Here is a 12,654-nt window from a genome sequence, read left to right on the forward strand (position 1 = left end):
AAGCAATTTTTCATCACGAATTCTTCTGTTTTATCTCATGAAAAAAAGAAGAAAATTCTATACTACCATGAGTCTAAAAAGATGTTGTGTTTTGGACATGAGTGTAGTTACGATGCACCCAGAACTGCATATTTTATTCGCATAGTTAAGATATTTTTGTGGCAATTTTTAAGATCAAGTGCTTTCCAAGATTTTAAATTTCTCAATATTATTGTTTCTGAGTATTTTCAATGCTGTGTAATTTTGCCATTGACTTTATACCTATATTTTTCCATTCATATTTTTATGTGGAAGTGTTTTTCTGAGGTTATCAGTTGTATAATTTTTGTTTTTAATTAAATTGATTTAACTTGTTCATACCATGTCATTTTCTACATCAGCCTAGATTTTATGTTTCACATATTCATACAGTTTTATTTCCTTTTTTTGGCTCATTCGTATAGCATCTTCTTAGATAGATTTGTGTAAATTGCCTGCCATTTCTTTTTAATCCGGCCTATCAATGCTAGTTCCAGCTTACTCTCAGAGCTTTTATGCATTTATTTATTTCTTAGTTTTGGCAGTGTTTAGTTTGTTTTCATGCATAATTGCTGCTTTTAGCAAAATAATGGAGTACCGTTGCATAGGATGCATGTCAAGTCGGTGACCTGACATCCTATTATATGTCATTACATTACTACTACTACTATTGTTTAGGTCCGGTCCAGAAGAAACTCATGCCTGGCCGACGACGTGTTTGAGCAATTGTTATTTTCTTTATTTTGCATTTAAAAACAACGCCAAGGATGAATATCAGATGTGCAAAGGTAAATCTAATTGTTTTTGTGTTCGAAATAGGCCTATACTGCGCAGTAGGCCTACCAGGTTGAAATTTTAACAATTGAAAAAATAACCTAACATAACCTTAACTGACTCGCTTCATTGGCCAAGTGGAAATGCCTTAAGCTAATTTAGACTAACTCGCCTAGTGGTTTGGGTAGAGTACAGAGTAGGGGGGTCACGAATTACTTGGGGAGGGTTCCAGGGGGCAAAGCCCCCTCCCCCCAACACTGCCAGGTTAGGATACGGCGTATTGACCTAGGTTAGGTTGGGTAGAGGTAATTCTGGTCAGGTCTTATTCCTTCAGAAATGCCTACTAGGCCTACGGTACCCCTGACCCCTTACTCTGCATTCATTTCCAAATATTGACCAACTTACGTTAGGGTCTGTTAAGCCTACCATAGCCTATGTGGATATATGCCTGGCTTTTCAAGTTTAGGGTATTGTATGCCTGTAGGCCTAGTTTTATGAAAATTTCTTGCCAAACCCATGAAATAGCCATTTATCTGACTTTGTATTGTTTTATGCTTACTTACTCCTTTGTGGCAGGAACGTTTGATTAATGTCTCCTAAATTAGGTTAATGCCCATGTTTCAGGGGTATAAGCTAATTGGTAATAATGGCATCGAATGCTAGGTTATGATTTGCTGTAATCCCCGCAACCTTATTTAAGCTGCGCTGCTGGATAAACAAAAAAAAAAAAAACAATAAAAGATAGTAATGTCTAAAATTTTCTCAGTAAATTTTGAAAATGATCTTACTTGTAATGCATTATTTACACCCTTTTCTTTATTGTTCGGTCAAAAAAATTTGTTAGACCTTTTTCATTATTTACCTGTACTTTACAATTTATAGCTTACCTTAAATTCTCTTTTAATATTGTAGTTATTTTGATTAGAATGTTTAAAATGTATACATTTCCTCTTTTAAAATTTTAATTAACCTTTAAGATTTATTTGATTAGTTTTTAACTGAGTCTTTAAAGGATGGGAACTTGAACACATTTAAAAAATTTCTTAGGGTTGTCTGCAAAATGGGGGTTATTAGCTATCAGGATGTCTGAAACTTGCAAAAGTACTTACAATACAGTAAACCCCCGTATTCGCGTTCTCATGATTCACGGTGAACTCACACATTCAGGTTTCTGTGGAAACATATCTAGCCATTATTCCACGGAAAATTTGCCCATTCATGTATTTCTCACTGAGAAATATCTCACTAATTACTGCATTTTCATATAGGCCTATTTTTTCATGAATAAATGCACTTTTTGTGATAAAACTGTTAAAATACTCAGTATATGCATTTTTACAGGGGTTTTCTGTGTTTAAACTATCAAAATGGGCAGTTCTAAGTGTTTTCAGAGGGGTTTATATTTATGGATTTTGCTTATTTGTGGGGGTGGACACATCCCCATGAATACGGGGGTTCACTGTATAAGAAAACTCTCCAGAAGATTGCAAAATGATGGAAAATGTGCTTTTATTGGTGATTTATATATATTATATTGATCGAAACTAAATCCCAGTCGTCTAGCCTCCTGTCATGTGGCACATGCTTGTCCTTCTTTACAGTTATTAAGGTTAATACTGACCAAATATTACGATATTTTGATTATCAACCGGTATCAAGATTTTCATTTCTGCTTTTACTAAATCATGACTTATGTGTTTCAAACTTATAGGGGCAACATGGTGAATCTTCTTGTAACAATTTAGAAGTTGTTTTAAGGAAGCATTAGGTTGTTGGGGATGTAAATGCATCATGTACTAGTTGCAAAATTGAAGTGTATTATACAAAGGAAGATGAGTATACCCACTCATGTGACCCATGCTTTTTGGTGATTCAGATATAAACTTTTAAAAACAAATTTCCCTGATATGTATAATTTTTTTAGGGATTTCATTTAGGCCTGTATTATTGTGCTCTTTAGTGATTTTGAATGAGGGAAGAAAGTGATTTTTTGTATTTTTTAAGCTAGTATTAGTAATTGTATATACAGTATTTGGCTGAATAGAGCCAGAGATCCAGGGGTTATGCTGGAATGTTTTTCATTAAGGAAGCCATGGTCAGACCACTTCATCAGTAGTAGATTGTTACATAACTAAACTGACACTGTACCAACGCAGCAGTGTAGGAATTTGTAAATCAGAACCATTGAAAGTGTTATTTTAAATGCTGGTTAGTGATTAAATGAAAATGCTGTTAACAGTATTCTTTTAATTTTCAGCCTGAAGACCTAATGCACATGCAGCACTGCAACCTTCTGTGCTTGCCAGAAAACTACCAGATGAAATACTATTTATACCATGGGCTCTCTTGGCCCCAACTCTCTTATGTGGCTGAAGATGACATGGGCCAGATAGTTGGGTAAGTGTATTTAATGGGCAGTTCACATCGATATTAGTACTGGTAGATTTCCGTATTATAGATAATTATAAAGCACTGTAGTAATTACTGAAATATTTGTATTAGTGGGGAAAAGTTTGTAATAACTGTATAATGAATTTAATTATATAATTCCAGTATTCTCGGTTTAAGACAATCTTATTTAATCAAATTGGCATTAATGGCAATGGAAACAGCATATTTAGCTTATTATAATGGTTTTTTTTTTTATATTAGAAGGGGTAAGACTCAGTTTTGCAGATGGAATTCTTATAGTTAGAAAATCAAGTACAGTAGTACATTATTATTAAATAGTACTTTATTATTAACTAGTGTAGCCAGACTGTCTAACAGTGAAAACATAAAACATTAACCAGGTAATTCTTTGTATCTGTTTGGTTCTCATAGTTGTTGATGTGAATTGAAACAGAGAAACTTTGTGGAAAGTTTCCAGAGTTTTAAGGACGGGTTGACGTGTAAAAATAACCAAAAGCGACAGTTTTTGAGGTCACTGAGATGAATAGTGACACCGATTGCCCTCTAAGTCCAAGTTCAACCTCTGATAGGAATGGGGGTGAGAAGGGGTGAAATATAAATAAAAAAATGTTGGGCAATGTAATTGGAAGCTAAACTATCTTAACAGGAAAGAGAGAGGTGAACAGTTTTTATCCCACGGATACCACTCATTCCAATGGATCTCCCTTTTAACTTTAAGAGACTACAATATCCAGTGAGACTTGCTTTCTTGATCATGATCAACAAGGCACAGGGACAGTATTAAGTACTGTGGAGTAGATTTTAGATCGTCATGTTTTTCCCACAGACAGCTTTATGTTGCTTGCTCAAGGGTGGGTTCACCCAAGAATTTATTTATTCTTGCTCCTGATGGTGAAACAATGGTGAAACAAAAAATGTTAGTTACAATCAAGGTTTGTGTTAAAGTAATGTAGTGAATTTGTGAAGGATTTTACTTTATAATTTTTATACTGTACTGGGTTTATATTTTTAAAAACCTATACAGTAAATAAAAATTAATTGATATTACTGTCCACTATAGATAGGTTTGGTTCCTTTTCCTGTCTAATAGAAGGTTGGGATAAATAAATATCTGGGTGTAATCTACGTTTTGGGTGTGTTCTACTTTGAGTTTTTACTGTGCAGCACCAGGTACATCATATCCGGGTGTGTTCTACGCTTTGAGATTTTGCTGTGCAATGCCAGGTATGTCAGCTAGTCTATGAAAATGGATGTATGTATGTGTGTGTGTATGTTCCAGCATAATTCTGAAATACAAGGAGCAATTTCAGCCAAATTTGGGATACATGTGACTTACTATCTGGAAAAGAATACTGTGGGGGTAAGACATCACTAGCACCAAAAGGAGTTGGGGTGGAAATGGTTTCCCTGAAATGGGGCTGGTTCCCCTCATAGAGTTAGTAACTAAATAAACTTTACAGGTTTATCGTACCTCATCTCGGTATGACTTACTAGGTATACCTTAGTTTAACCAGACAACTGAGCTGATTAACAGCTCTCCTAGGACTGGCCCGAAGGATTAGACTTATTTTACATGGCTAAGAACCAATTGGTTACCTAGCAACGAACCTACAGCCTATTGTGGAATTGAACCATTATACTGAGAAATGAATTTCTATCACCAGAAATAAATTCCTCTAATTCTTCATTGGCCGACTGGAGACTTGAATGCGGGCCCAGCAGAGTGCTAGCTGAGAACTATACCAACCCGTCCAACGAGGAACTAGGTATGACTTACTATCTGGAAAAGAATACAGTGGGGAAAGACATCACTGGCACCAAAGGGGGTGGGGGTTGGAAGGAGGTGACACGTAAAAAAAAATAACCGAAAACGACAGATATTAGCGTCTAATCCATAGTTTTCGAGGTTGATAAAATGAATAGTGACACTCCTGATGCCCTTTAAGTCCAAGTTCAGCCTTGATAGGAAGGGGGTGAGACGGGGTGAAAAGTAAAATGTCAAAAATTACAGATATTAGTGTCTAATCCATAGTTTTCGAGGTCGCTGAGATGAATAGTGACACTCCCAATGCCCTTTAAGTCCAAGTTCAGCCCTGATAGGAATGGGGGTGAGAAGGGGTGAAATATAAAATTTCAAAAATTGTTGGGCAATGTAATTGAAGCAACTATCTTAACAGAAAAGGGAGAGGGTGAAACAGTTTTTATCCCACGGATACCACTCATCTGACGGATCTCCCTTTTCACTTTAAGAGACTGTACTTCAGTGGATTTATGCGTTTTGATCACGAGATCAACAAGGCAAGGGACAGTCCAAGGCACTGTGAGTGGATTTGAGATCGTCATGTTTTTCCCACTGACGGCTTTGTTGCTTGCTCAAGGGTGGGTTCACCCAAGAATTTATTTATTCTTGCTCCTGATGGTGAAACAAAAAATGTGTACACTCAAGTTTTGTATTAAAGTAGTATTACATTATATTGAATTTGTGAAAGAGTTTACTTTATAATTTGTATACTGTGTTTATATTTTTAAAAACCTATAAATAAAAGTTCTTTGATATTACACCATAGATTTGATTCCTTTTCCTGTCTAATAGAAGGTTGGGATAAATAAATATCCAGGTGTGTTCTACATTTTGGGTGTATTCTATGCTCTGGGTGTGTTCTCTGTTTTGATTTTTTACCTTGAAATGCTGGGTACATCAGCTAGTATTTCTCTGTCAATAGAAGGAACAGCCAATATTTGTGAGAATTTAATAGAATTACAGCTCCTTAACACTGTTATTATATCAAATAGGTTTTGAGCAAAATATCCACAAGGTTTCATCTTGGACTGCATCAGTTGGCTTTAATAATTTTTTTTTATGAGCAAGAAGCAGCCATTATGGAGAGATTAAAAGAAACTACCAGATTCCAAAAATGAGGCTCCTTATTAGTATATGTTAATGACGATTTGTGTTTAGGTATCAGGTGTTTGTGTTGATGTGTCTCATTGGTGAGAATTCTTCTTACAGGTATGTACTGGCCAAAATGGAGGAAGAAAGTGAAGAGGATCCCCATGGCCACATCACTTCTCTTGCTGTCCGAAGAAGTCACAGGTGCGTAGTAGAATTGTAATGTTCATCAAAAGGGAAATGGTATTTTTGATTTAGCATTGTATCTAGGGAGTGAATTCTTTATTATACTTACAGTATTATTATAGCTAAGGATTTAGAGGTCTACTATGGTTAAATTTACATTGTAGAAAAAATATTTTTGATAACTGTGTGATTTTTTAAATATTTGATGTAAGTTGACTCAGTGTGTAAAAGTAATTTTTATAATTCTGTAGGAAAATTGTTTACATGAATGGTATATCTCTTGTCAGTTGAATTTAAATAACAGTAAATCTTTTAGTTTGATTTATTCATTTGATGCAATAGCTTTGCTCCTACTTGAATTTTCTTGTGTAACATTTTTGTAATTACTTCAGTAATTAAGATTTACAAAATAAATGTTAACATCAGATATCCTACCTTTTGAAAAAAAAATTCAGTTACCTGGCAAGGAATCCCCTAAGACTTAAAGTTGGGTTGTAGATTGATGTAAAGTTTTTGAAATTAGCATTAGTGATCACTTAGGTTACCTTAGCTCAGAATTTGCTCTATTAAAAGCACCCCAAGTTGGGTTGAACCAGTATTAGGTGTGTAAAAATCCAGCAGGCACCATTCTTTGAGTTGATTTTACAAATGTTATTTTCATACTTAAGTTTATTATAGTGAAATGAAATTTTTTAGTCACTAGAAATTAAAAACCATCGAAGATCTAGGGTCAGTGTAAAATTTACTCACTGTGGTGCTGAGCAGTAGGGCCTAATTAATACAAGAAAGAGTTGTTGTTTATAAACCCTACAGTTTTATTTTAAATTGAAAAATTTAAATAGTCTGATTTACCATTTTTATGTAATAAACAAACAGGAAATATTTAATATGTTTAACTACATTTTATATATGTATTTTTGATCTAACTGTAATATTTCTTTTTGGTAGCCTGCCAGTGAATGCTCTGAATACAAGAATACAGTACCGTACTGTATATCATTGTATTCTTTATTAAAACTTTATCTCGTTTATTTTTATTAAAACTTTATCTCGTTTATTTTCAGGCGCTTAGGATTGGCCCAGAAGCTCATGGATCAAACAGCAAGAGCTATGGTTGAATGCTTTAATGCAAAATATGTTTCTCTTCATGTAAGGAAATCAAATAGAGCTGCCCTAAATCTTTACACAAATACGTTGAAATTCACGTAAGTTATACAGTGTAACATACTGTACACGAAGTTGTTTTAAGGCCCAAATATATAGAGTATTTAGGTTTTTAGAACCAAGATCAAAAGGCCCAAATATATAGAGTATTTAGGTTTTTAGAACCAAGATCAATGGAAAAGATATATTAATAGTATTCAAAAAGTTTTTTCTTGGAAGTGTAATGATTAGCTGTGGACCAATTTTTGAGAAATATTTTTGCTACTGAGACTGATCTTTGAAACATTATTCAAAGTCCTTTCATGTCATAAAAAGTTTTTCCTGTATGGGGCTGATTTTGGAAATATTGTTCATAAAGTTTTTTCTTGTCAGTTGGGTACTGATTTTTAGAAATATTTAAGAAGTCTTGGCTACCTTTTGAAATTAATATTTAAGAAGCCTTTCTTGTCACTTGGTACTAATTTTGGAAACATTGGTTAATAAGCCTTTGTCTTTTCAGTATGATGTAAATTTTAGAAATATTATTGGCCCATAAATACTTAGAGGCTTGGAAACTGGGTCGTGTCCTATCCCTGATTCTGGATCAAGATATAGCAGGGTATAGCTAGAGAAATTAAAAAGTTTTGCTTCAGCCTTTGTTTTTTTTAATCAGTATGAATCTCAGTCTTTCATCTAATTATCTGACAACAGAAATTGTCTGGAAAAAAAATTTAGCGTAAATGTTGCAACTTCATAAATTCCTTTTAGGGGTTTAGTAGTGAATATTTAAATTACCATATATGTTGGCATTCAGGTTGACATTTGAAGCATTAGAATATCTCAAAAACTGTGTGGCCTTATATGCCAAGCATCAAGCTGTTGGTACATGTCAGAGGCAAAATAACGTTTGATAATATACCGTAGCTTACAGATTCCATTATGGTAGTCTAGTACTGTAGATTGAATGATAACCAAAGCTTTTTTAATTTTTACCCCTCATTTAAAAGAATGAATCCTTTTGGTGAGACCTGGTCTAGACATGACTTAATATTCTCATTTAGATTACAATAAGAATAGCATTTTGCACCACAATAGCCAATTGCATTGTAAATCTTGCATTGTACGTAGCTTTCAAGACATAACACAAAGCCTTTAATTTTACAGGATATCAGAAATTGAACCAAAATACTACGCTGATGGTGAAGATGCCTTTGCCATGAAGAGGGATTTATGTTCCTTTGCCCTTCAGAATGATGTCACTCCAGCAGATCCAAACTCATTCTTCGATAATAAGAAGAACGAAGACAAGTAATTTTGAGCTCGGAGTTAATTAAGACTTATTCCAACCTGTAAGCAGTTCTATATCCTCCCAGGTGGGATGTGAAATGTTATTGAAATGTTAACACCACCCTCTGTTTTCATACAAAGGGCTGCCACTTTATACAAAAAATTACTTGAAAATTGATGAGAGTTGACATACATTCATTGCAAGTTGCTGCTGTGATTACCAGCCCTTGCTATTTAACATATTGTTTATTGCTAATGTGCTTTTAGTCCTCTGTAATATTTTTGCTGTGAAAATGATCAAAATTAATTGTTAAATTACTGTAGATATTGCAGTTAGAGAAAAGGAAGTATGAGGTCTGAGTGAGGTACTGTGTTCATTACATTTGCTTTTATGCCTGTATGTTTCTTAAAAAGGAAGAATGCTGGATCTAACCTCTATTTTCCTACTTGGGATCTGCAAGAGTATTTTTACGGCATTGTAAAGGGCATGGTTGTGGAACTGATTTTTCATCATTAAAAGCATACCAAGAGTAGAAATGTTTTTGCTGATCGCTCTATAAGAAGTGCTAGACTGCATCAAGCGAAATAACCCTCTGAATACTTTTGACTGTTTATTTTTATGTAATTTACTGAATAAAAAGTGATAGCATCAGTTAATATAACTGGATAATTTGTCAATTATCCAGTTATATCAACTACGAATGTTTGCTCTGTGAAAATATTTTTTACGTACTTTATTGTACGTGTCACTAAGTTTCTAATAAATTTATGTTTGTAATGTATCAGAAAATACAGCTTGAATAATTTAGGTTAAGAAAATGCTAACTCATGTTATGTATTGTTTCACTACTATCATTATAATTATTTCTATATATTTGGCTCTCAGTATTTGAATGCGTGATTAGTGTAAAAATTGTTAATGAATAGAAAGGGTAAACTCATTAGATCATCCTCGTCAGGTTTTTATATGTAATTGCCTACTAAGATTTAGATGTTAGTCTTTGTTATGATGTATGCTTTTTACCTAAGTAATGAGGTTCTTTCTAAGCTGATTTCCAAACTCAGTTGTGTGACCAGATAAAAGGATTGAGGAAGTGCCAAATAGTGGAGTAGTGTGGGTATGCACAGTGTTCGTAGCATATACTGTAATCTCTTTAAGAGGTTACTGAATAGTGCCATGCCCAGCACACTGTATGAAATACTTAGGGTTCTCTGCAGTGTTCCTGTAGCTCTGCTATGCTGCTTTTTGCCGGTTACTTTCCATTAATTCCCTTTGGTGTCTTTCTGACTAGGTGTCCAACTTCTCTGACTTTCCCTTGCTTTGGTTAAAACCTCTCAGTCAAGATTAAATCCTTTGTGCTAGTGTAAGTATTGTAGAGTAGTGTACTAAGATAACTGAATGACAATAGTAGCTTTCCATAGGCCTTGTCCAAAGGATTTGTCCTTAAATGAGAAGTAAATATGATTCAAGGTAAAGTGGAAGGAGTTTGACAGTAAAGTAAGGTAGACCATTTGGGAATAGATGAGAAGTAGAAGGTAGAATGTCTGTCCTCAGTGTGCTGCACAATGTACATTATACTTGGTTTTCTTCAGTGTTGTCTTTTTTCCCAGCCCTATGAGTGTGGAAATGACACAGTAGTATTGTTGGACTACCTGGTACTTCATTTTAATGATAAGAAGGAAGTGCAAATGGACAAGTTTAGTTCTGCAGTACAGTAATCAGTTTGAGAGCTTTGGTGGTTGTCGAATGCAAGTACTGTCACTTTTGTATATAATTTTGAACTTTTAGGCTGGTGTTTCAGTAATTTTAATGTTAAAGTGAACTTGGTGATAAAATTCTTTTGATTCATTGAAGTGTCATAAGTAATGCCAGACTGCGACATACCGAGGTGCTTGGCTTTTAGAATCTGTTAAAATTCTTTGGAAATATATGTTTTATTGAACTGTATCATGTCTGCATATGTACAGTATCATCTTTCTGTTAATACTATTGTAGTATACTCTAAGTGTACATTTTGATGTCTTCACATTATGTAAACAGTTAGCTTAGAACTCTCTGTGTAAGAATTCTTGATCATTGTGATGCACTGTTTTAAAATTGTGTAATCTCTATAAAAGCTCATAAAGATTGACAAGTAGAATTGCTTAGCACTATTTGATAGAAGAAATCTTATAGCAATACTCTTATAGGCAAATATTGAAAGATTTTCTCTATGAGAAATGATACTTTAGCAGCAAAAGCATTAATACATCTGTGTGAATGTTGAGCAAGAAAAGCTGTGAATTGCTTTGATTTTTATATGAAAATGCTCATGCCAGAAAAGGACTAGGCCTATACTGCCTACTGCTTGCCATTATGTGTCTGTAACAGTTGTTGCATACCTTGAAAAGGGCACATAGATTTCCATTATGATCTGTAGTGTTGTAGTGTTCTTGCTGTCAACCTTATTTTCACATTTACAGTCATAATGGATCTTTTGATGTATGTGTACGGCCAAAGGTTTGTCTTTGTTTACCAGATTCAAAATTTTAAAAAGTTGTGTGTGTTATTTACTTTTGAAATTATAAATGAAAACCTAAGTTTCTATTTACTAGTTATTACCCCTAAATCTTTAGATGTATAATAAGGTTTACTTCTAAATTTTCTGTAAAAGATTTTGAGAATTTTAAACATTTTTCTCATCACTCACATCAATATTTAACATATTATTAGCCCATTTGAAGCTTAACCCGTTTATGCTGTATAATTCTAGTACAGTAATACTATTGGAATAATTCAAACAAATTAAACTTTTTAGTCTTAAATTTTTATAACAGTTTATATCATTTACCAGTTAATTTTCCAGTTCAGAAAAATTTCATTATGGCCCACTAATTTACATAAAATATATATATATATATATATATATATATATATATATATATATATATATATATATATATATATATATATATATATATATATATATATATATATATATATATATGTATATATATATATATATATATATATGTATATATATATATATATATATATATATATATATAATATATATATGTATGTATTTATTTTATATATATATGTATGTATATGTATATACAGTATATATATATATATATGTATATATATACAATATATATATATATATATATATATATATATATATATATATATATATTATATATATATATATATATATATATATATATATATATATATATATATATATATATATATATATATATATATATATATATATATATATATATATATATATATATATATATATATAAAATATATACATACATACATACATGAAATATTTCTGTCATATCACAGTATAATATATTTTCTGCAGCATATCATTCAATATATAAGTAGAAGATATGAAATGAACAGCAATCACCTGTTCTATCAGGAAATGCCGAATCCATCATTATCATTAGGATTATTGTTAATATTATTATTATTCTTTCTCAATTTTATTTCTATATTAGATTTTTTTTCCATTTTTATATTTCTCATTTATGTGATTTTATTATCTAAAACTTCAATATTATTATTTTGTCATTATTTTTCATGGGGGTGACATGTCCCCCCCATGGATCTGCTAGTGCTTGTTCTGGAATTGGAATGTTCACTTTTGACGTTGTTACTGGAAGAAAACTGAGTAAAGGAAAATTATGTAAATAAACGTTAATCTTTGGATGGTGACAAACTTCCCTATTATAGGGGAAGTTTTAAGAAATGAAAACATCCTCTAAAAGCCATCGTGGCAAACTTGAAGAAATAATGAATCTAGTAGTAACAGATGAAAACTACAGTAGTACAGTATTCGCAGGTGATGCGTCCCACACCGCCCCGTGAATAGGTCAAATCCACGAATGCTTAAAACCCCTCTAAAAACACTTAGAACTGCCCATTTTGATAGCTTAAACCAAGA

At 32.8% G+C, this 12,654-nt stretch overlaps 1 protein-coding gene across 1 annotated transcript; it reads left to right on the forward strand.

The window, feature by feature from the left end:
- The first annotated feature begins 652 nt into the window (after positions 1 to 652).
- Positions 653 to 11,295, forward strand: vnc (GNAT family N-acetyltransferase vnc). The gene is made up of 5 exons (XM_067096936.1): positions 653 to 806; positions 3,050 to 3,189; positions 6,215 to 6,298; positions 7,345 to 7,485; positions 8,588 to 11,295. The coding sequence occupies exons 1-5, from the start codon at positions 786 to 788 to the stop codon at positions 8,733 to 8,735; spliced, it is 534 nt and encodes a 177-aa protein (XP_066953037.1). The 5' UTR covers positions 653 to 785; the 3' UTR covers positions 8,736 to 11,295.
- Positions 11,296 to 12,654: the final 1,359 nt, after the last annotated feature.

This window comes from Macrobrachium rosenbergii, chromosome 53, assembly GCF_040412425.1.
Source record: "Macrobrachium rosenbergii isolate ZJJX-2024 chromosome 53, ASM4041242v1, whole genome shotgun sequence".
NCBI lineage: Eukaryota > Metazoa > Arthropoda > Malacostraca > Decapoda > Palaemonidae > Macrobrachium > Macrobrachium rosenbergii.

Bases quoted from the DNA above. Each gene is read 5' to 3' on its own strand.
- vnc (XM_067096936.1), top strand. From the start codon at position 786: ATGAATATCAGATGTGCAAAG. The intron at 807-3,049 runs GTAAATCTAATT...TTTAATTTTCAG, and splicing joins TGAATATCAGATGTGCAAAG to CCTGAAGACCTAATGCACAT. The intron at 7,486-8,587 runs GTAAGTTATACA...TTAATTTTACAG, and splicing joins ACAAATACGTTGAAATTCAC to GATATCAGAAATTGAACCAA.